The 24,234-nt window shown below is 51.5% G+C and overlaps 2 protein-coding genes across 2 annotated transcripts; one reads left to right on the top strand and one right to left on the bottom strand.

Moving 5' to 3' along the window:
* Window positions 1–1,685: 1,685 nt before the first annotated feature.
* CCS (copper chaperone for superoxide dismutase) lies at window positions 1,686–13,526 on the bottom strand. Its single transcript, XM_032357534.1, has 8 exons — window positions 13,375–13,526; window positions 12,979–13,051; window positions 7,418–7,555; window positions 7,030–7,207; window positions 6,449–6,509; window positions 2,294–2,371; window positions 2,120–2,223; window positions 1,686–2,005 (listed from the first exon to the last, which is right to left on the bottom strand). The coding sequence occupies exons 1-8, from the start codon at window positions 13,411–13,413 to the stop codon at window positions 1,852–1,854; spliced, it is 825 nt and encodes a 274-aa protein (XP_032213425.1). The 5' UTR covers window positions 13,414–13,526; the 3' UTR covers window positions 1,686–1,851.
* A 29-nt stretch (window positions 13,527–13,555) lies between these two features.
* On the top strand, window positions 13,556–16,577 carry CCDC87 (coiled-coil domain containing 87). Its single transcript, XM_032357531.1, is given in 2 exon segments — window positions 13,556–13,576; window positions 13,578–16,577. Coding segments are annotated over 2 exon segments (2,700 nt in total). The 3' UTR covers window positions 16,257–16,577.
* Window positions 16,578–24,234: the final 7,657 nt, after the last annotated feature.

The raw sequence follows: 24,234 nt of genomic DNA, 5'->3' as shown, positions 1-24,234 counted from the left end.
GTTAAGCATCTGCCTTCAGCCCTGGTCATGATCTCGGGGTCCAGGGATCGAGCCCCGCATCGGGCTCTCTGCTCAGCGGGGAGCCTGGTTCTTCTTTTCCCTCTACCCTTCCCCATCCACCACGTGTGCCTGCCCTCTCTCTCTCTCTCTCAAATAAATAAATCTTAAAAAAATAAAATTAAATTAAAAAAAAAAAAGAAAGCAATGCAGTTAAGAGTTCATTTTTTTGGAAGATTTTTATTTATTTATTTGGCAGAGATCACAAGTAGGCAGAGAGGCAGGCAGGGGGGCGGTGGGGGGAAGCAGTCTCTCCACTGAGCAGAGAGCCCGATGCAGGACTCGATCCCAGGACCCCAAGACCATGACCTGAGCTGAAGGCAGAGGCTTAACCCACTGAGCCACCCAGGAACCCCAACGGTTAAGAGTTTAAAAGAGAGAAAAGCTAATGGGGATGCTGATTCTTTAAAAGTGGGAACGGAGTGGTAGGGTTTGGTAGGATTTGGCCATGGGAGGGTGAAACCCAGCTGTCGTTCCAGAATGAAGGAGAGAGGAGGCCAGGCGCTGGCTGTGGGCAGGGTCCATGAGGAGCTCCTGCAATGATTTGGGGCGGGGGAAGATAGCCCGGGTCCCCTGCTTGAAAGGGGTTTGGTTCCCAGGAATCAGGGGAGCTGGAAAGCAACCAGCACAGGCTTGGCAAGAGAGAGCAGGGTCCAAGGGCTAGGGCTGGGCGCAGAGCCGGCGGCCTTGAGGGAGAAAGAGGAAAGGCCTAGGGAATGGGAACAGAGTCAGGCACAAGTCAGCAAGGTCAGCAGGCTGGAAAATCACCTGCCTGGTTCCAAGCAGACATGGTAAGGGGCAAAGTTTGTATTCTGACAGTCCACTGTGTGATAAAAGCTGTTTTGTCATGGATGAGCAAGCCTGACCAAGTCCAGTGGGGGGTTAGGAGTGTCGGGGGAGGGAGGCAAAACGGTAAGTGGGGGCGCCCAGAACTCCTGGCCCCACACATTGGTCCTTGGGTACCGGCCATCCCTGTGAGAGCAGGGCTCAGCTGGGGCAGCCTCCAGGGGCCCCGTCTGGCCTCCGAAGCACAGCCACCAGTCCCTTAACTTCCTGCGTGCCAGGTCCTGCGCCAAACACTCTGCTTATTAGGTTAATTAAAAGTCTTTTACTTGTGAATTAAAAAAATCAACTCAAGCCAAACTAATTCAAAAAGCAGGAGGAGGGGATGCCTGGGGAAAATCCAGGAGTGACTCCTGACCCCCCCCCGGGTCAGGAAGCAGGAGGCCTCAGGAAAGGCCCAGAGCGGGCGCTCGGGGGTGTCTGACATTACCCAACAGCTCAGAGGAGCTCCCTGTGCCTCTGCCTCCTCTGCTCCTCAGCAGACAGGCTTCTTCGGCTACTCAGCTGACAGGGCAGGGAGAAGAGAGCCACCTGCAGCCCTCGACTTCCCACACGGCAGGGCCAAGCACAGGGAGAAACTAAAGCAGGGTGTGTGACCAGCCACCTGCGCGCCGTGGTCCCGCACTGTGACCCTGAAGGGAATGCTGCCCTCGGTAGCTGTGTAGATCTGAATCCAGTTTTGTTTGGCTCCAAAGCCAAGAGATAGTTCTCACATGACGGCCGGAGACACAGACTGTGTTCAGTAAGCCCATAAAGGGACACTGGGACACGGACAAAATCCAGAGTTCCATATGAAAATAAAACTTTAATTTGCCAAGGGAACATCAAAGTGACCCTTCGCACCCCGTACCCGAGTTCTGCTGGGACCAGGCAAGCAGGGCTCCTCCCCTCTCTCCGGAAGCGGACAGTGCTCAGCGGGGAGAACAGCCCCCCCCAGGGCTGAGGCTGCGCTCAGAGGTGGGCAGGCGGCTTGGCGAGCTCCTTCCGTCCCTCACCAGCAATAGGCCGGCCTCGCTCCTCCCAGATGGTGAGGCCATCACAGGAGCAGATCTGCTTGGGGTTCTGGAAGAGGCCAGCAGAGCGTGCGATGATGCCACAGGCCAACCTGAGGAAGAACGTGTGGTCAGGGGTAGGCCCTGGACACTGGTCTGGGCTCCTCTGGGCTTGACCATAAGCCACTGGCCGAGTGGAGTCTCCTGCTCGGGGTGGCATCTCTCACCTCTCTCCTGAGTTCCCCGTGACCTTGGATAAGGGATGGCCACCCCGGCCCAGGTCATCTTCTCCCTCGTCGATGACCAGGCTTCGGCCGATCACATCCCATACCTTTGAGGGCAGATAACAGCCTCAGACAGCGGCCGGCTAGGAGAGACCCCGCCTCCTCTTGCAGCGCTACCTTCAGCTGCTCGTCCTCTATCCTGAAGCTGGCTCGGCCGTCAGCATCGGCGCGCACGTTCCCCAGGTCTCCACGGTGCTGCAATGAGACCCGGGCGAGAGAAGAGGGGTGCGTGGGGCGAGGCTGCTAGCTTCTAGCTTCCCAGGATCCGATTCCCCTTCCCAAAGGTACCAACGTCCTCCTCTGGGTACAGTCTGCTGGGATAACGGGGTGGCCGAGGGCACAAGAAAGGGAACCGGATGCTCCCTCCCGGGTACTGAAATGCCGGACAGCGACTGCCTTCCGTGCGGTCCTGCCCACTGGAGCGGACCATGTCTCCTGCAAGGCTGTTGCCCCTCCTGTGTCTCAGCCTCAGAAACGAGCCCGGCTGCTACCGCTTTGCGAGCCCAGTTCTCCAACCTCTCGTTGACTCTTGGCAGTCTACGATTCCCCTGGGCTTAAGTTAAGGAAGCAGCCAGGACCATTCCCTGACTCCCAGCCTCCTGGGAGAGAGAAAAACACACGGAGCAGGGGGCCTGTTCTGCCCCCGCCCAGAAGCTGGCTCTGCCTACCTTCTCCCTTTTAAGGTAGCACAAAATGTCCCAACACATCGACTGAGCACTGCCTACGTCAGACACACACTGCCGGCATGGGGGTGGGGTACGTGTGCAGCCCCCCAACCCCGGGCAAGGATCTCGAAGCGTGGTGGGGAGACAGACACAGAACAGACCAGTGATTATGAAACATAGACTAAGTACGGCACAGAGGAGGTTTTCTGCGGACCGGACCCTACTGACAAGTCACAGGGACCCACATTGGTGCAAGTAAGTTGTCTCCACAATCAGACACTTTAGGCAGAAGCAGGTGCCTTGCCCGTGTGGGCTGGTGCACACGACCTTGCTGAGACGCACGGTCACAGAGCATGTCACTGCGTGGTGGGGCTGACAAGCAGCAAGGAGCACCACCTCTGCTTTATCCGGTTTTCCAGAGAGACATCTGCTGCTGACGCCTGGCACTCTGTGTGACCCTGCACGGGCAGCCTTTCGGGTACAAAGATCAAGGAAGGGGAGGGGATACCGAGCCTCGAGGAGCATCTTCAGGACTGGGCTGAAGGGGCGAGCAGCCTGGCAGTGCGGCTCAGAGGCATGGCCCAGCAGCATGGTCCTCTCCCTCCCCTGCACTTGGGGAAGGAGGAACCAGACCGCAGGGCCTTGAATGTCACACCCAGCAACTGGGCTGGGCCTACAGAGCCCTCAGGTACCGGGGATTCAAAAAACGGGTGTGGGCAGGGGCATGCCACGGTTACACTGTGCTTGGCAGCAATCCCTCTAGCACAGTTCATGAAGGGGAAGGACTGGGGACAGGTGAGAGAAGAGAAGGCCCCTTGGAGATCAGTCAGGAGATGTGCAAAGGGACAACCAGGCTCTGGTGTAAATTCCCACACTGAATTCACTTCCAGCTGGCCAAAGCAGATGCAGAAATCCCAAAGGGATTCATCAGGCATCATGGTGGCCTCGGCGGGCTAGATGTTACTCAAGTCTTCCTCTTCCTCTATCAAGGACTTGGGGACGCTAGGGCAGCTGGGTCCAGCCCCTCCTGATTCCCCGCCCAGAGAGGGGCCCGGTCCAAACAGGCCAAGGCACAGGTGGCAAGGCAGCTTCTCACCCTTCTGATCTCGGCTTTGTGAGAGACACGGTGCTCCCAGTTCCCAAATGCCCCTTGCTGGTTCATGCCTTGGGGGCTCTGCCTAAGGCATTTTCTCCGCTTTGTCTGACAGTTCACACTCTCTGTTCTCTGGCTTGATTTCTGTGCAGCACCTCTCAAGGCTTGATGAGGACAACAGCCTGTGCGATGCACCTTCCCACGTACTACATCCCTGTGTGCTCCTCCACTGAGTGGGCTGGACCTAGTGTACTGGCTAGATTCGGTTACAGAAAGAGAACGGCTTGGCTCAGTCTGGGATGCCCTCTCTCACGCACTTGCTCTCAGGGAAGCCCAGCTGCTGTGTTGCGAGCCGCCCTAGGAAAAGGCCCACGTGGCAAAGGGCTGATGTCTCTGGCCAACCGCCAGGGAGGACCTGAGGAGGCTGCCAAGAGCAACAGGAGCCTTCAGATGACAGCAGCCCCGGCCACGCCTTGACTACAGTCCCCCTAAGCCAGAGGCCCCCGGCTAAGCTGCATCCAGGTTCCTGCTCCAGAGAAACTGAGATGATGAACGCTTGCTGTTTTAAACCCCCAAGTTCAGAGTCATCTGACACACAGCAAGAACCCGCTGCCATGCTGAGCACAAACACAGCACCACACAGTGGGCCCGACAGAAACTCGTCTGGCTTCTCCAGCTTCCCAGGGCAGGAGAGGAATGGGGTCAAACTTCTCACCCTTTGAAATGCCACAGAACTGTCCAAAAAATCAAGTACGTGAAATAAGAAACATGCACCATGGGGGTGCCTGGGTGCTTGGGTCCCTTAAGCATCGGCCTCTTGGTTTCAGCTCAGGTCATGATCACAGGGTCGTGAGACTGAGTCCCACATCAGGCTGAGCACTCACCAGGGAGTCTGCTTGAGAGTCTCTCTCTCTCTCTGTCCCTCCCCCACACATGCGCTTGCTCTTTCTCAAATAATTAAATAATTAAATGTTAAAAAAAGAAAAAGAAGGGGTGCCTGGGTGGCTCAGTGGGTTAAAGCCTCTGCCTTCGGCTCAGGCCATGATCTCAGGGTCCTGGGATCGAGCCCCACATCGGGCTCTCTGCTCAGCAGGGAGCCTGCTTCCCCCTCTCTCTCTCTGCCTGCCTCTCTGCCTACTTGTAATCTCTGTCTGTCAAATAAATAAATAAATCTTTTTAAAAAAAGAAGAAAAGAAGAAGAGGAAGAAGAAAACATAGGCCTTCTGCAGTTCTCGGACCCTGCAGGCCAGAATCCAGTGGGACTCTACTAATGTTTATTTGACCACCACAGACTGTTTTCACAGTGGGCCTGCTCTTATGGCTACAAGAACTGGTTTTTGGGGCACCTGGGTGGCTCAGTCGTTAAACGGCTGCCTTTTGCTCAGGCCATGATCCCAGGGACCTGGGGCTGAGCCCTGCATGGGGCTCCCTGCACAGCAGAGAGCCTGCTTCTCCCTCTCCCACTCCCCCTGCTTGTATTCTGTCTCTCACTGTGTCTTTCTGTCAAATAAATAAATAGAATCTAAAAAAAAAAAAAGAAAAAAAAGAACTGGTTTTCCCATCTCTCTGGCTATATCAAGTTTCTTATTAAGAAACAAGTCTACCTAAAAAAAACAAAACAAACTCTACCTTAGAGACGCCTGGGCGGCTCAGTGGGTTAAAGCCTCTGCCTTCGGCTCAGGTCATGATCTTAGGGTCCTGGGATCAAGCCCCGCATCAGGCTCCCTGGGGAGCCTGCTTCCCCCTTTCTCTGCCTGCCTCTCTGCCTACTTGTGATCTCTCTCTGTCAAATAAATAAATAAATTAAAAAAAAAAAAAAAAAAAAGAGCGGGTGATGGGGACATAGGGCACAGGAGCCTGGGACAAGTTTGTGTACTTTGGAATGTTTGAAACATTCTGTGCTGGATTAAAACATTAAGAATACCCAAGTTTATCTGAGGAAAAAACGGAGTTAACTTGCAGCAAAATGTGACCGACTAACCGAACAGGCCATATGCAGATGAGCCAAAACCAAGGCGGCCTGCCGCTCGCCACCCCGCTGAAGGCAAACAGTTCTCTGGGGAAAAGTGCAACTCCACGAAGGGAGCTGCGCCATTGGGTAAGATTTTCAACGTCCACACGTTCGGCTTCTCCAGGAAGCTTCCTCCCACTGCCCATGTCCTCAGGCTCAGGGCGGATGGGTGCGTATACTCTGGGCTCCCAGGGCCTCCTATAGGCTCCTGCAAGGATCTCCTCACTGCCCTGCAGGCACGGGGCTCTCAAGGGTCTCCGTCACAGGACTGGGAGCTCCTGGGCGGGGGGGGGGGGGGGGGGGGGGGGGGGGGGGGGGGGGGCGGGACGGGGTGGGGGGGACGGGGGGGCCTCCACCACGGAAAGGGTTGATGTTTCTAAATGAACAAAATAAAGAGAGGGGACCGCACCAAAAAATAGTGCGCTAAGGCCCCAGCAGTGGCCTGCCTTGCCTGAGGCCTCGGGCCCTCTCGCAGCCTAAGCCTCCCCCGGATGGACACTTACCCGGTCAGAGTCCTGAGGGCCCCCGTGAGATGCTCCATCAGGGTTAAAGTGGTCCCCACAGCTAAGAAGAAAAGGGAGCAGTTGAGAAGCAAGACACTGGCTCCCAGGCCGCTGATCCCCCTCTCACTCTAACTGTGTTTATTCTACTCACTCACCCGACAGACTCACTCTGTGCCAGACTCTGATGTGGGTCCCGCCCTCACCAAGCTTTCAGGGGAGACGCAGATGAGTAAGAACTAACTGCCACACAGCCCAACAAACAGTGTGACACGGGGACCTGCCCTGCTGTGTCCAGAAGTCACTTCCGCCACAGAGGCCATACGATGGCCACGAACAGGAGCATTAAGGTCAGATGTGGGTTCAAATCCCACCCCACCATTCACATGCCCCAGGGCCTTGGTCATTTAACCTCGGAGCTTCCACTTCCTCGTCCGCAGACTGGGCCTGGGTGGACAGGCCTCGCGGTTCTTGTGAGGACCAAGTGTAAAAGCGTGTGCGGGTAGCCGCATACAGCCCAGGCACGCCGGGGGATGTATGAGCAGGGGATGAAGATGCCACAGGGCAGGTCACAGATGACTCACCTGTCGCAGCTCCCCGTGAGGTCCCCAAACTGATGGACGTGGAGTCCATGCAGCCCAGGCTCCAGGCCATCAATGGTCCCCTCGATGAGGCAGCGTTCAGGGCTCAGCTGCAGGAAGCGCACCACCCCTTGCACAGGACCAGGGCCCTCCAGAATAGCAACTGCTGCCCCCAGATTCTCTGCAAGGTACCAGACAGCCGGGCTGGCTCGCCACCTTGGCTAGCCCCACACGGCCCAGGAAGGGCAGGGAGAGAGCTCCACATAACTTTCCCACCTTCCCCAAAGCCACTCGAACCCCACACCCCCAAATCCTATGGTTTGGGTATGTACCAGCGCCAGGCCACCTCCCTCCCAGAGAGGCCAAGGCCAGGGCCAGAGTGGCTACTCACGCAACAGGCCACTCCCCATGCCCTTGAGCACTGCCTGCCGCCCTGTGCCTTCCAGAAGGGCCTGCACCTCTTGGCTGGGCAGCGTGGTCTGCACCAGGACCATCTGGTTCTCCAGCTGCACTTCCACGCTCTGGACACCTAGAAGGAGACAGAGGGGAGAAGGCAGCAGAGGGCTGACACCCCTGTGCCGGGAGCAGGGATGAGAGAGCCCCGTCCCTCCCCAACTCATCTTCACCAACCTTCCCACGGCTGCAGGCAAGCTCGGAAACCGCCTTCTGACTGTGCCGGGCCCTCAACCTCTCTGAGTCTGTATCTTTAGGAATAAAGTGGGGATAAGGCCCCCTCACCCCCAGGAGTATTGTTGGTCCTTATTATGTGCCAGGCATGCTTTACAACTTGAAAAACACAAATAATTATTTTAAGATGTTTTTATAAAAGCGGCCCATCAATTAACAGTCCATGATTCACGATAGCCAAAAGGTGAAAATAACCCAAATGTCCATCAACAGATGAATGGATAAAGAAAACGTGTAGCCATTATTTCTCAGCCATAAAAAGATACAAGGGAAGGAACTGCCCCATAATGCCACCATAGGGAAGGAGCTTGAAATTACGATGTAAAGTGAGCGCCGGCCACAAAAGCTCACGTGGTAGGTGATGCCATCATGGACAGAAAATCCCAAAGAGGGAAAACCCTAGAGACAGAGAGTGGATGAGGGGATCGGGGAACGGGAGGCCGATAGCGGAAGGGCGCGATTCCTTCACGAGGGGCCGAAACATACAAGTGGCAGTGGTAACGGCCACACAGCTCTGGACATCTTAAAAACCATTAAAATGTACACTTAAAATGGGAATATTCTGTGATATTTGAATTATATGTCAATAAAGCTGTTACACACATCAAAAAACGGGGTGGGGGGGAGCTATCATCATCATCATGAGAACTCACATCTGCCGCACGTGCACTGTGGGCTTTTTTGTACTTTTCCCATATTAGCTCATTAGACAGTCAAGTGACCCTGTGAGGTGGGTCCTATTTTTTTTTTTTAAAGATTTTATTTATGTATTTAACAGCGAGAGAGATTACAAGTAGGCAGAGAGGCAGGCAGAGAGAGGAGGAAGCAGGCTCCCAGCTGAGCAGAGAGCCCGATGCGGGGCTCAATCCCAGGACCCTGGGATCATGACCTGAGCCGAAGGCAGAGGCTTAACCCACTGAGCCACCCAGGCGCCCCGAGGTGGGTCCTATTATCCCTTTATCACAGATGAGAGTATTAATGCACAGAAAGATTTTTTTTTTAAAGATTTTTATTTATTTATTTGACAGACAGAGATCACAAGTAGGCAGAGAGGCAGGCAGAGAGAGGAGGAAGCAGGCTCCCAGCTGAGCAGAGAGCCCGATGCCGGCCTCGATCCCAGGACCCTGAGATCATGACCTGAGCCAAAGGCAGAGGCTTTAACCCACTGAGCCACCCAGGCGCCCAATGCACAGAAAGATTTAAGAACCTTGCTCAAAGGCACAGTGTAGTAAGTTGTGGAAATGGAACTCATCTAAGGCCGCCTAGCTCTGGAGCACATCCGGACGCTGGTCACCCTGAAACAGCCCCCACCCTGCAGGCTGGGTTAGGACCCCATCCTCTGTCCTCCTGTAGCTCCCTCTTCCCCCAAGGATCTCACGCTGCCCTGACTATAATCCTCTGTAAGCGCGAGAGCTCTGTGTGATCCACAAGGGTCAGGTTCAAAAGTTAGTGTGTTTCAACTGCCCACCAAATCCCCGACGTCACCCTGCGTGCAGAGACTGTGGGATGACTCGGACACCTGCTCATCTTCGGGGGCCATCGAGCCACCCGGGAGAAGGAAGAGAAGGCACTTCTCTTTCATTCAGATACTCAGGGCTCCCAAGCCTTTTAAGAGAACTCTCCAACCTTAGCCAGTGCACAGGGGAGGGACTGGGGACAGTCATGCTGCTCTCACCTCATCTCTCTCTGATCTTGGCAAATGTGTTTATTGCTCCGCACATAAAGCCCAGGGGAGCAGTGCGCAGTCAAGAAGACAAAGGTTAAATCAGATTCACGCGCTGTTGAGATGGCGCTCTGTGAACCGAAGGCTACACGGACTACTGTTGTTCCCTTCATCTCTGGGTTCCCTCCATATTCTCTCACCAAATGTGTGCTGGGCTGGGTGTGGAAGAGACCAGGGTCAGGGAACGCACTGGTCTTTGTCCCCAGGGGGGCCTCCCAGGCTGTGGGAAAAGCCAAGCTATGCCTGGATTAACCACCAGGCAGAGACGGGAATAACAACCCCCAGGGTACGGGCAAGGCGCAGGGACACTGTCGGGGGAGGGGCAGAAGTGGGGAGACTCGCAGCCCCACCCCTGCAAGTACAGGGCGATTCTGTGAGAAGAAAACCCTCCAAGTTTTCTCCCTGTGCCACCAGGCAGCCAGTGGAGCGTTGTGAGTTCTGGGTCCGCCTAGAGATGCCTCTGAATGTCCATGGCCGCAAAGGGGGTACGGGAGGGTGATGGGGGACTCCAGTGCTCCGAGCCTCCAGGGGATGCCAAGAGCTGTGCTCCGTCTTACACACATCAGGACGAGGATACTGCCCTCATCTGGCAGGTGAGGAAACGAGGCTAGAGGGTGACCCAACTGGCTTGAGGTCCCAAAGTGCGGAAGGCAGCCTGTCCCACCCCAAAGCTGATGCTCGGTCCCCCTGCCCCACAGAAAGTGCGGTTCAGCTCCCATGGAGGCTCCCAGAGCCCAGCAGGGTGCACAGTATGAGAAATTTTGTTTGCTCACCTCATTTAACAAGCAGACACTAAGCACCCATCACGGGCCGCGTTCCAGCCAGTAGAAGTGTGCGGGGAACAAGTCATGCAACATCTGTGCCCCAGGAAATAGCATGTGTTCCAGGGCAGGGATACAAATGTCAAATATACACACACGAGCGATGCAGACAGTGAAAGGAGAGATCGGTGAGCTAGGTGTTAGGGAACAAATGTGGGCGAGCCACTGAGGCTGGTCTGGGACCCTAAGCAAAGGCCTGAATGTAGTCAGGTAACAGCCTTCCAAGCAAGGGAACAGCATGGGCAGGAACAACAGTGACGTGTGTTCCAAGAAGAAAAGAAGGCCAGTGTGGCTACAGTTGGGAATAAAGAGAATAATGAGACAGGGAGCTATAAGTGGAGACCAGTCAAGCAAGGCCCAACAGGAAAGAATCCGGATTTCAATTTTATGGCACTGGGAGGCTACTGGGAAAAGGCACAATGTACAGTGGTTGAGAGTGGACTCTGGAGTTGAAATCCTGAGTCTGCCACATACCACCTGTGTGGCCTTAGACAAGTTACTCAACCTTTCTGTTGAGTTTTCTGTTCAGCTGCCTCATTTGCAAATTGAGATACTACTACTACCTAACTCAGAGGGTTATTAAAGGCCTAAATGAACAGGACAGTGATATTATCTAAGGTATAATTTTATTTAATTAATTAATTTAGTTATTTGACAGAGATCACAAGTAGGCAGAGAGGCAGGCAGAGAGAGGAAGGGAAGAGGCTCCCTGCTGAGCAGAGAGCCTGATGCGGGGCTCGACCCCAGGACCCTGAGATCATGACCTGAGCCAAAGGTAGAGGCTTAACCCAATGAGCCACCTAGGCGCCCCTCTAAGGTGTAATTTTAAAATCACTTGAGCTTCTGTACGGAAAAGCTGTTGGATGGGGCTCCTGGGTGGCTCAGTGGGTTAAGCCGCTGCCTTCGGGTTGTGATCTCAGGGTCCTGGGATCGAGCCCCACATCAGGCTCTTTGCTCAGAGGGGAGCCTGCTTTCCCCTCTCTCTTTGCCTGCCTCTCTGCCTACTTGTGGTCTCTCTGTCAAATAAAGAAATAAAAATTTAAAAAAAAAGAAAAAAGAAAAAAGAAAAGCTATTCTAGGGGACAACAGAGGCAAGAGGAAGCCCCGAAGATGAGGTTCTCGTGTGGGTCAGGGAGAAGGAAGGTGGCTTGGATTCGTGTGAAGGCCAAAGAATGGAAAAAGAGAGGCCACTAAATTCCGAATATATTTTAGATTCAGTGCAGACAAGACTTTGACTGGGACTGACTTCCACACAGGTGGGTTCCTGTCCTGGGTCTCCTAAGAGTTGACTCTCTGCTCCTTGAGTGGGAGGGCCCCAGTGGGCTACTCCCTGTAACAGTGCACTTCTAGAATTCTTGAACCACATCTGAAGCAAGAAGGAGGCTGGCTCCACAGCTGAGCAAGATTCAGCAGGGCCTGCTTCCCCGCCCCCGCCCCTCCGCTAACCCTGCTTGTGTGGTCTCTGTCAGGTCTCTGTCAAACAAAGAGTATTTTTTTTAAAAACATTTCTCTCTCTCGCTCGCTCTGCTTCAATGTCTGTCCCCAAGTGCTTCTGCCCAATCAAACTGCCACCTGTAAGCCCTTCCTCTCATATTTTCTAAGATTTAGTGCGCTCTCACTACATGTCAGAGATTTTTTTAAAGTGCTTTACAGGGCACCTGGGTGGCTCAGTGGGTTAAGCCTCTGCTTTGGCTCAGGTCATGATCTCAGGGTCCTGGGATCGAGTCCCGCATCAGGCTCTCTGCTCAGCAGGGAGCCTCTTCCCTTCCTCTCTCTCTGCCTGCCTTTCTGCCTACCTGTGATCTCTGTCTGTCAAATAAATAAAATCTTTAAAAAAAAATAAATAAAGAGCTTTACAGGTATTAACCAACTAACTCTTCATGACAATCCTCCAGGGTAGCTTCCATTATCATCCCCATTTAAACACGGAAGAAACAGACAAAAGTAGTAACATGCATGACGTCTACGGTGAGGCTAAGAGGCAAAGCTGGGATGTGAATGCAAAGAAAGGAATTTGAAGTCACATACCCTTATCCACTATCGCTGCCCTGTACTGGCCAAGTGCCACCACTGTCCCAGCTTAGAATCCATCTCACCTCATCTCTCCCATGAGCGACGCTCGCATGCTCATCGTTCCCTGGGGGCAGGGACTGTGTCCTAAGCATTTGTGAACTCTTCTCCCTCAAAAGCCCCCAGGGTCCGGTCCATACCTGCTGAATGACTGGATGAACATTTAACAGAATCAAAGGCAAGCGGTTCCCAGGGCCACGCTGGTGGTTCTGCCTGCTCAGATGTTTCTGACCGTGCAAGGTCACCTCCAGACCAGTTAGCTGGCTCATAAGAATTGGGAGCTGCCTAGGATGGAACATGGCCAGGGCTGCTGTTGGCTTTGTCAAGATTATGCCATTTCGCAAGCAAGAGCGGCTTGCTATCCAGGAAACACCCTCTGGAGGTGGGCCCATGTATGCCCAGTCTAGCTCCTCACTCCCTGGGCACCTGAGATGTAAGACGCACCAGAGCCTGTAGAGGGCTCTGGCCTGGCAGGCTGGAGATCTGTACTCAAGGCTCTGACTCCGGGTCTCCGTGCGACTCGGAAGACGTTCCTTCCTACCTCTGTGTTCTTCCACATGTGTAAATGGGAATAGTGTTGTTGGTTTAAGAGATTAGCCGGCTCCTTCTAGAGGCCTCCGGACTGTCCGCAAAAGTTGTTCTGGCTCTTACCTGCCACCCCTTGCAGGGACGTGCGCACCGCGTCCACGCAGCTCTGACAGGTCATCTGCACTGTGAACTCCAACTGCAAGGGCGGCAGGGACCGGTTGATGAGACTCGGGAACCCCTTTGCGTGACTGTTTCACTGTTTGCCGTAGGACCACCCCCAAAGCCCTGGGAAATGCCCTCACGTGACCCCTTCTCAGGCCCTCATTACCAGTCGTTATCGGTCCCAAACCAAACCCCCAACGTTAACGCCAAGGGCCCTGCTAATCTCGAACCCGTTACCCGTGGAGGCCCGAGGCCCCGCCCCAGGTGCCTGCGTTAACCTTTCCCTGCGGTAACAACCACCCCAGGGGCCGAGGCTCTCTGCCCAGAGACACTCGCACACGAGGCCTCGACGCTCACCGTGCAGGCGGTCCCGCGGTCCCCGGAGTCCGAAGCCATCCCGGACCCACCACCGGCCGAAAGACCTAAACTATTCCGCCGCTCAAGCGCAAAACCTTAACGGCGTAGCGGGGAGGTGGAGCTTCAGAAGCCACGCTTTGCCCCGCCTCCTGGAGCGCGCGCACGTCAGGCCCTCCCCCTTATGTCACGCGTCGGGAGGCACTGGCTGCGCAGGCGCACTCGGGCCCTCGGCCACTGGTTGCCTTAGTAACCTCCTGGCCTCCTCGGCCCAGAGCTCCTGCGGCGCCAGCGCAAAGATGGAGCCCTACAAACCAGAGCCCGAGCTTCAGCGGTTTTACCACCGGTTGCTGGGCCCGCTGTCGCTCTTCCCCCGCAAGGCGACACGCCCAGAATCTCAGAAGCGCCTTCCGCCGGAGGTTCCGATGCTGTTGCCTTTGCCGGTCTCCCGGCTGACGGTGGCGTCGCTGTGCAAACAAGTGACCAACCGGCTGGCCAGCAGCGGGCTGGCGGTGCGCGTGCCTACCGAAAGCCGACTCCGTTTCACTGAGGTCATCCTGGACGAGCTGAAGTGCAGCTGGCAGGAGCCTCCCACTGAACCTAGCCTGAGCCACTTGAACAACCAGAGACTGCGGAAACGGCTCCAGACCTACGTACTGCTCAGCAGCGAGCAGCTCTTCTTACGCTACCTGCACCTGCTGAAGACCATGTCGACCCGCAGAGGGGTCTTCACTGAATCAGCCACACTCACCCGTTTGACCGCCAGCCTCGCCAGGGACTGCACAATCTTTCTTACCAGTCCCGAGGTCTACCGTTGCCTGCTCGCTGACTTCCTCGCCCTGCTGAAGGTAGAACAGGCCCGCGGTGGCATGCATAAGCTGCGCCCGGTAGGCCCTAGTGGGGCCTTCAAGCTTTACTATATCCCATGGCTTCATAGCACCAGCTTCGCCCAAGTACCAAGCTGCAACCTCACCCTAAACTACCTCATCCAACTCAGCCGCCCGCAGGAGTTTCTCAGCGAGCCTGAAATGGATCCAGTGAAGGAACTGAAGTCCATCCCGCAGCTGAAGAAGAAAAAGCCTCTCCAGTGGCTGTCCACCATGCGGAAGAAGAGAGAGAGCAACCTCAGTTCCGCACAGATTGTGTCACCGCCCAAGTACTCCGTGATTCCCACCACCAGAGCTCCCTCCCCCTCCTCCCACCCGCCCCTCTACTCCCAACTCCAGAGGGGCCAGTCCATGCCCTCTCTGCGGGAAGGCTGGAAGCTAGCAAACGAGCTGGGCCTTCCTCCACTCCCCCCTCGCCCCTTAACCCCACTGGTCCTGGTTCCAGAAAGCAAAACAGAGTTGGCAGGCGACATGGTGGCTGAGGATCTGAAGCAGATGATAAAGAACATGAAGCTGGAGAGACCTCACTACTCCCCGCTGGACTCGGGCCTGCCCCCACTCCTGGGTGCCCTGACCCGCCGCCCAGCTGCCACACATCGCATGCAGGAACTGCAGAGAATGTTGAAGAGCCTCGAAGAGGAAGAAGCCAGTGGGCAGTGGGGCCTCCAGTGCCCCAGATCCTTACCACTTCAACCACAACCAGTGACTGTTACTTTGAAGCTAAGAAATCAGGCTGTGGTCCAGGCAGCTGCTGTGCAGTTGTCTGAGAGAAACTTCCTAGACTCCTTCCACGTCGATGGGGCCGGAGTCCTATACAACCACCTGGCTGGTGAACTAGAACCCAGACTTATTGAGGAAATGGATATCAATTGCTTTGTTGGCAATAACATCAAGGAGGTCTACAAGGAGTTGATGAGCCGTGTCTCTCCTGACCACTTCTCTTTGGACCAGGGACCCCTGGTCGAGCCTTCAGCCAGTAAAGACTGGTCAGCCTTCCTGTCCTCAGCCATTCTACGTCAAGAAAAACAGTATCGCGTCATCAATCCCAAGTTAGCTGGGCTTTATTCCCAGGGAGCAAACATTGTACAGTCCTCTGACAGGGCAGCCTCCCTCACATCACTCCAAGCAAGCAAAGGCTGGGAGAAGTGGTCAAACAAAGTCTCCTGGATGAGCTGGTGGAAAACCGCTTTGTCTGTGGATGACTACTTCAAGTACCTCACCAACCAAGAGACCGATTTCCTCCATGTCATCTTCCAAATGTATGAAGAGGAAATTCCTGTGGAGACTAAAGCCCCTGTCAGAGAGCCCCTAAAGATTCAGTACCCACCTCCCTTGCTGGAAGATGAAGAGCCAGACTTTGTGCCAGGAGAGTGGGATTGGAACACAGTGCTAGAGCACAGGCTAGGAAATAAGAAGATCAGCCTCCTGGGAGAACCCTACAAAATCCTGAACCTACAGAAGCGTCTGGAACGCCTGTGGTCCATGCTGGAGGTCCCCGACAAGGACCGGCTGGACATAGTCATCAAGTACAGCTCCAACGCCCGTCTGAGGCAGCTGCCTTCATTGGTGAGTGCCTGGGAGCAAGCCCTGAAGCCCATTCAGCTGCGGGAGATGTTGCTGGGGAGACTAGAATGGTTTGAGCGACAAGCCTCTGACCCCAACCGCTTCTTCCAAAAGACTGCCATGGACCTGAGTCGCTTCCTGGAGGAAAGTCAGTTCCGCAGCCTTCTACACAGGAAGATCAGTGTACTACAGGCTCCTTTGGCTTCCCTCCTGGAGGAGATTGAGTCAGTCTTTGGGGAGCCAGTGACCTTCAGGGGGCGGCGATACCTGGACAAGATGAAGCACGACAAGGTGGAGATGCTCTACTGGCTCCAGCAGCGGCAGCGGGTCCGCCACCTGACCCAGGGTCAGAAGGCCTCCCACCAGCCAGGGCTGTTCAAGAAGCTCAGCAGCCAACCTTTAATAACTCCTGGAAATACTCCCATTACTCTGTGATAAGGCCGAGGGTCCTCCCACCCCTCCCTCACCCCCAAACACACGGCAGATCCTCTAGACCTCTTGACTGCTTCAGAAGACAAATTATCTGGCAGTGCAGGATTCGGGAACATTGTGCTTCCAACTACCAAGGGACCGAGAGTAATACTTTATTTTGACTGTAAAGTGCTCATAAAAGACTCCCCAAGCCCAGAAACCCAGTATGCCCACTTATTTCATGCACACTGCAACCAAAATCTCACACATCCAAAAAACGGAGACCATCTGTTGGAATTCATTGTAACGGGAGATGTCAGGCAGAGGCCAACCTTCACCTTTCCGACTCCTTAGCTTAGCATTTGTCACACTACATTTAAAATGGCTGATTAGAGTCCCAAATCAAGAGGTTCTAGGACAGGAAATGCTTAAGAGCCAGGGCTCTGGAGTTGGGAGATAATGGATTTAAAGCCTGATTTTGTAACCTCAGGCAAATTCCCTAACTGCTCCACCCCTGGAGCATAAGGTGAAGGGGTTGAGTCCAAGTTGTCACTTCCACTTCTAGGATCCGGTTGGTAGAGCTAAACATTTGTATTACGTTTTTTAAATTTTTTTTAAAGATTATTTATTTATTTATTTGACAGACAGAGATCACAAGTAGGCAGAGAGGCAGGCAGAGAGAGAGGGAGGAAGCAGGCTCCCTGCTGAGCAGAGAGCCCGATGCGGGCCTCCATCCCAGGACCCTGAGATCATGACCTGAGCCGAAGGCAGAGGCTTTAACCCACTGAGCCACCCAGGCGCCCCTGTATTACATTTTTTAAAAATTTTATTTTATTTTTTCAGTGTTCCAAGATTCATTGTTTATGCACATGTAATACGTGCTCTCCTTAATACCCACCACTAGGCTCATCCATCCCCCCACCCCCTCCCTTCCAAACCCTCAGTTTGCTGTATTACATTTTTACCCGTTGACACAAACACATGGTGCAGAGAACACAAGGGTATACACTGAAAACAAAGTCTCCTTCCCATCTCAACCTCCCATACCTCAATTCCCCTCCCTAGGGAACTGAATATCTACATTACTTAAGCCATAAGCCATAAACATAGGACCTAAGCACACTGAATAATAGAATGCTAGAAGGTGTTAAATACCGCAGACAAAAGAAAAAGGAGATTAAGGTAAGGAAACAGGCTGAGGGATGTGTTTCAATTAGGGTGGTCAGTGCTGGCCTCACTGGGAAGGGAAAGTTTGAGCAAAGGCTTGAAGAAGGGAGAAGTGAGCCCTGTGTGGACATCGAGGATAACTTTCTTGACATTATACAAAGCCCTCACGCAGGCAGGTGCCTGGACTGTTCCAGAAAAGCAAGATGGCCAGAGCAGGTGGAGCAGAACAAGAGGGAGAGAGGAGTCAGAGCAGTCATTACAAGATGCCAAGGGACGGGTTAGAATATGTTAGGTCTCATGGGCTATTGTATGAACTAGTTCAGAGAAAGCCTATGCATGCACGAGCATTGATGCATATATTCTTTATGCGTATGTATATAGCGACACTGATAGTACACCACACTGCCATTTTGCTCCTTTCTTATTTTACTTAACATGCCTTGAGCTCATTCCATATCAACACACATAGAGCTGCCTCATCCTCATGATAACTATATAGTATTCCACTGCGTGTATTTTTTATTTTATTTAACTAGTCCCACATTAATGGACATTTACATACACACAATGCTCTGGAAAACATCCTTGTTCGCAACTATTTCTATAGTTTAAGTTCCTGAAAGTGGAATTATGTACAAGCATTTACATAAAAACATTTTTAATTTTGATATTACTGATTGTCCTCCACAGAGGTGGTAACAATTTGCAGTATCATTAACATTACATGAGTATATTTCTTTCCCCACTCACCAGTAGAATATTACCAAATGTTTCAACCTTTACCATCTAGCGTGTGAAAAATTGTATCTCATTTGAGTTGTGTTCTCATTTCTCTTATGAGCGAAGCTGCATTTTCTGTATGTTTAAAAGCTCTTTGTATTTCCCTTCCCGTAAAATGCCCATGCGCTTTGCCCACTTTTCAATTGGTTTTGACTTTTTCTTGATTTTTCAGAGCTCTTTATATATTTAGGGACTTCAGCTAACATGTGAGTAGTTAACACTTACTAAACTCTTACCTTGTGCAGAACACTTTCCTTACCTGATTTCTTAGATTCCTTACAACTACCTTGTAAAGCACATATTTCAATCGCCATTTTGTGCTGAGGAAATGAAGACTCAGATAGGTAAAGTACCTTACCCAGGGACATAAATGGGAGAGTCAGGACCCAAGCCCAGGTCTGTCTGACCCCAAAGCCTACAGGCGTCTTTTTGGTATACTGATTCTGTGAGATACGGTAAAAGAGCTCTTAAACACAGCCCGCCTTCCCTGCCTGCACAGATAATGTGAACACCTCTGATTTCTTTCGCTCATCATTGGCTGACACATAAACTTCCACTTTGTTTTCCCAATAAAACAGCATTTCCCAAGCGTTTCCACCCCAATTCCCCTTAGAACGGAGGAACACAAGCCTTTTGGTCAGGTATAAAGGATTGGGGTCAGGGAGGGTGTGGGAAGCAGTGCTAGCTAGCTTGAGGTCTGAGAAATTTATAGTCTTTTATTTTTTGAATTTATGTAAAATTTGCATTCTATTCCATACTCTGTCCATTTTTTAGATAAGAATGATGCTTGAAATTACTTATCTTTGGATTAAACTGGTCTTCCGGGAAGCTATGCTGTATTTAGTATATATTGCGGCTTCATGTCTCTACTGGCATAATGCCACATTCTCCAGAAAGTGCACGTAATCCAGGTGAGAAACAGTACAGCAAACTTCTTTTATAAAGGGCCAGCTAGGAAATATTTTAGGTTCTGTGAGTGATACGTTCTCTCTCACAAGGCTCAACTTTGCTTTTGTTGTGTGAAAGTAATTATGGACAAAACATTAAGTAAATGGAACAGGGCTGTGTTCCAATAAAATTGTATTTGCAAAAACAGGGCCAGATTTGGCCCCCTTGCTGTAGTTTGCTAACCAACACCAGCGCATCAGCCCTTTAAAAAGCAGAGACTCAAGAGGAGCAAGATAGGAAGCTTAGTGCTGCCATTTCCCAAACTGTGTTGCATTGTACACTAATTTCTGGGTTAACAGTCCTTGAATGAGGGTTCTATGGTCAAATAATTTTGGGGAACACTGAACATGCATTTCTGCATTCCCTCAGAGATTGATAATACATATTAGCATATCGAAAGCTCTGATAGGTCTTGCAAAAAAAATTCAGTTGTTTGACTTTGACCAAAGAGCCGTTTATTTGTTGATAGCCATTATGTTTATTGGGAAATAAGTTCTGGGAAACAGTATCTCATTGTGAATTAGTCCTTTGGCATTCTCATTGGCAGTTCTAAATAGAGTCAGTGCCCAGAGATAGGATAGGGAGGGTACATTCCTAGACACACAGGCCTAGCTGGGATATCTGGGTTTCAAGTGGCATAAAAAGCTGTCTTAAAACCCAAGACAGAGGGGCACCTGAGTGGCTCAGTAGGTTAAGCCTCTGCCTTCAGTTCACGTCATGATCACAGGGTGCTGGGATTGAGTCCTGCATTGGGCTCTCTGCTTGGCAGGGAGGCTGTTTCCCCCTCTCTGTGCCTATTTGTGATCTCTCTGGCACTCCTGGGTGGCTCAGTGGGTTGAGTCTCTTGCCTTTGGCTCGGGTTGTGGTCCCGGTGTCCTGGGATGGAGCCCCACTTCGGGCTCTCTGCTCAGCGGGGAGCCTGCTTCCCTTCCTCTCTCTCTGCCTGTCTCTGCCTGCTTGTGATGTCTGTCAAATAAATAAATACAGTCTTTCAAAATATATATATTAAAAAAATAATAAAACCCAAGACAGGCTTCAGATGAGAAGCTACAGGAGACAGAGACCTTTAGGCCTGCTTCAGAACACTCCCTCAGTAGATTCTGCCCCCCTACCGGGCAGAGGCATAATGAGAAAGAGAATCTCAGGCAGTGTCCTTGCTCAGTGCAGAGCCGGACGTGGGGCTCGATCCCAGGACCCTGAGATCAGGACCTGAGCCAAAATCAAGAGCCCGCCCTTAACTGACTGAGCCCCCCAGGGGCCCCAATGCCGTTACTTCATTTAATCCTCACAACAATCCTGCAAAGCAAGAGGAGGCATTTTTACCTTCCTCTAGGGAAACCAGACTCCAGCATAACTGGATGAAAATCAATTCTCTAAATTCCTGAGAATTTTTGTAGACATTTTAGCTATGTGCCTGCCAGAGGCTACCAGTCCAGCTGGGGTGATTTGCTGCAGCCGTTTTGCTGCCCGGGCAGGGGCAGGGACAAAGCCCATAAAAACCCAATATCTTCTCTATTTGTTGCATTAAAAGGATGGGTCTCTCATTTGCATATTTAAATATGTATTTATTAGCTAAATTAACATGAATCTCATTATACATTAACATAAATAACATATTCTTATAAAATACAACTCCCCCCCAAATGTAGTGAAGCAGTTTTGCTTTTTTGCAAATATTTTTAATGTCTAGCCTACTGGGAGTTAGCTGGGTTCTCCAACCAGTTTCTGCATGCATCTGTTGCAACATCCAGAGATCACGCAGCCTCTGGAAAACTCTCTACTCAGGAAAGAGTGAGTGTGGAAAAGGCAAAGAATGTCTTAGCAACATTATGAAAATAGTTCTGACACCATGAAACCCCAGAAAGGGTCTGGGGGCCCTATTTGTATTTTTTGTTTCTTTGTTTTAAGTAGAAGAAGGGACAGACATGGGGAAAAAGGTAGTTATGAGGGTGGTGGTAGGAGCAGTGGGACATGTTGGATTGCGGGACTGGGAAGTTGCTGGGACAAGGGCAGTAGACATGGGGGAAGTATTGGTTTGACTGGGAATGTCTGTTTATAAAATGTCAAGGGCAAGGCCAGAGGTAAAACTACAACTTAAAAGAAAAAAAAAAATCGGGGGGACACCTGAGTGGCTCAGTTGGTTGGGCGTCTGCCTTCGGTTCAGGTTATAATCCCAGGGTTCTGGGATCGAGCCCCACATCAGGCTCCTTGCTCAGCAGGAAGGCTGCTTCTCCCTCTCCCACTCCCCCTGCCTGTGTTCCCTCTGTCATTGTCTCTCTGTCAAATAAATAAATAAATAAAATCTTTAAAAAAAGAAAAAGAAAAAAGAGGGGCACCTGGGTGGCTTGGTCGGTTAAGTGTCTAACTTGATCTTGGCTCAAGTTATGATATCAGGGTCGTGGGATCAAGTTCTGTGTGAGGCTCCTCGCTCAGCGGGGAGTCTGCTTGGGATTCTCTCCCTCTCCCTCTAACCCTCCCCACGTGCTCTCTCACTCTCTCTCTCCCCAAAATGGATAAATAAATCTCTTCTAAATGAAAAAAGGGCAATTTAAATCATATTAGCTAATATCTATATACTGATTATTAAGCACCAGACTCAGTTCTAAACATTGTACACACAGTAATTCATTTAGTCCTCATGGCAATGCAATGAGGTAGGTACTACAATTATTTCAAGGTCCAGATGAGGAAACTGAGGAGCAGAGTGGTTTTAGGACTTGCCCAAGGTCACACAACTAGGAACACAGGTGCCTGAATTCAGACCCAGGGGTCTGACTCCCAAATACACGCTCTTTTTTTTTTTTTTTAAGATTTTATTTATTTATTTGACAGATCACTAGTAGGCAGAGAGGCAGGCAGAGAGAGAGGAGGAAGCAGGCTCCCTGCTGAGCAGAGAGCCCAATACGATATGATGCGGGGCTCAATCCCAGGACCCTGGGAACATGACCTGAGCCGAAGGCAGAGGCTTTAACCCACTGAGCCACCCAGGCACCCTCAAATACATGCTCTTAACCATTATACTGTTTCTTATTATAAGATCTAGAAAACAAGTCTGCGCAGCTGGAGCCCATAGGATGATTCTGCATATAATCAAATTTCTGACTTTCATTATTGCCTGTACCCTGAGGAAATCAGGCTCTCAGCCAACCTAATTCCCAGAAAAGACTCTGACAGAGCCCCTCGGCCTGATTCTTTCCTGTCTAGAGCCCTTTGCCTGAGCCTCTCCGGAGCGCCAGATGCTCTTCCCGGGGAGAGGGAGGTGGGAAACTGGAGGAAACCAGAAGAGACCCGGTCCCTGTTGCTGAGGAGTGTCAAGTTTAGCGGGGAAGAGAATTTCAACAAGGTAGCAAGTAAAGGGCACTGTGGGACCCGACGAAGAGGGCATTCAAGAGAGCTGGGAGGGAGGAGAGAGATGGTAGAGATGAGGGAGAGCCTCCCGGAGGAGGCTACACCCGGGCAGGATCTAGTTTCCAGAATGTTGAGCAGGAGTTGTCCGGCACATGGTGGCAGAGGAGAGGAGAGCTTTCTAAGTCCAGAATAAGCAAAATATGGGCCATGAGCATGCTGTATTTGGAAGAAGTACAAGAACACTGGAATTAAAGGCATTAACAGCCTTTCAAGTTCTTGGAAGGGAGTGAGGCTAGAGGCGGAGGCGGGGCCAGGTGGAGTTTGGGCTTTGTTGTGGGCGGGGCCAGAAGCCACGCACTCCGCCTCAGATGCCTGCGACCACAAAAACAATACAGACGGGTGGGTCGCCTGGGTGACTGTCCTTTAAGCCGGTGGGATCAAGACTTGCTGGGGCTCCCTGCTCAGTGAGGGATAGGCTTCTCCCTCTACCTCTCCACCCGCTCGCTCGCTCTCAAATAAATCATTTTTTAAAGATTTTGTTCATTTATGTGACAGAGAGATAGAAAGAGCCAGGGAGCACAGAGAGCAAAGTGGGGAATGACAGAGGGAGAAGGATCTGTCTGGCTTGGGCGTCTGGTGGAGTCCTTCTTGAGATGGGGAGAAGGAGGGTTTGGTGGGAGTGGAATGGGACAGGGTAAGAGAAGATGATGAGTTCAGCCCTGAAAAGGTTAAGCTTGTGGGTACCCGCAGGGCATCCAAGTGGAGATCCACGGGCACATGTGTTTTAATAGACTAGGACAGAAACTCTGTTAAAGATAGAAATTCTTGGGATGCCTGGGTGGCTCAGTGTGATATCTCTCTCTGTCAAATAAATAAATAAAATCTAAAAAAAAGAACAAAGATAGGAATTCTCTTTGAACAGCATGCTTATCCACACGTCTTGTGTAGCTCCTCTCATCTCAAATCTGTAATTTTCTAGGCTATTTTTAGAGTGAAAGTATCAATTTGGAACCCAAAATACATATAGAAACAACTGGATTAAAATTTTACCAAGGCTACACTTTCTTAAAAAGCTATTAATTTCTAGGGGCACCTGGGTGGCTCAGAGGGTTAAGCCTCTGCCTTTGGCTCAGGTCATGATCCCAGAGTCCTGGGATGGAGCCCCGCATCGGGCTCTCTGCTCAGCAGGGAGTCTGCTTCCTCCCCTCTCTCTCTGCCTGCCTCTCTGCCTACTTGTGATCTCTCTCTGTGTCAAATAAATAAAATCTTTTTTTAAAAAAAAAAAAGCTATTAATTTCTAAATACAAAGTTCTCCTAATATCTAATACCACTGAGTTAAGCATTGCTATTGGCTAAATGTGTTCCCCACAACCCTATATTGAAGCTCTACCCCCCAGCGTGCTGGTATTATGAGGCGGGGCCTTCGGAAGATAATTAGGTTTAGATGGGGTGATGAGTGAAAGACAACTCACAGAATAGGAGCAAATATTTGCAAATTACATACCTGCTAAGGGAATCGTGTCTAGAATATATTTAAAAAAAAAGACAACTCATAACTCGATAATAAAAAGACAGTGCAGTTTTTATTTTTATTTTTTTTAAGATTTTATTTATTTATTTGAGAGAGAATGAGTGAGAGAGAGCATGAGAGAGGAGAAGGTCAGAGGGAGAAGCAGACTCCCCGATGTGGGACTCGAGCCTGGAAGTCCAGGATCATGACCTGAGCTGAAGGCAGTCGCTCAACCAACTGAGCCACCCA

Source organism: Mustela erminea, chromosome 9, assembly GCF_009829155.1.
Source record: "Mustela erminea isolate mMusErm1 chromosome 9, mMusErm1.Pri, whole genome shotgun sequence".
NCBI lineage: Eukaryota > Metazoa > Chordata > Mammalia > Carnivora > Mustelidae > Mustela > Mustela erminea.
The sequence above is the reverse complement of the archived record's forward strand: the minus strand, read 5'-3'. Positions and strand labels throughout refer to the sequence as shown.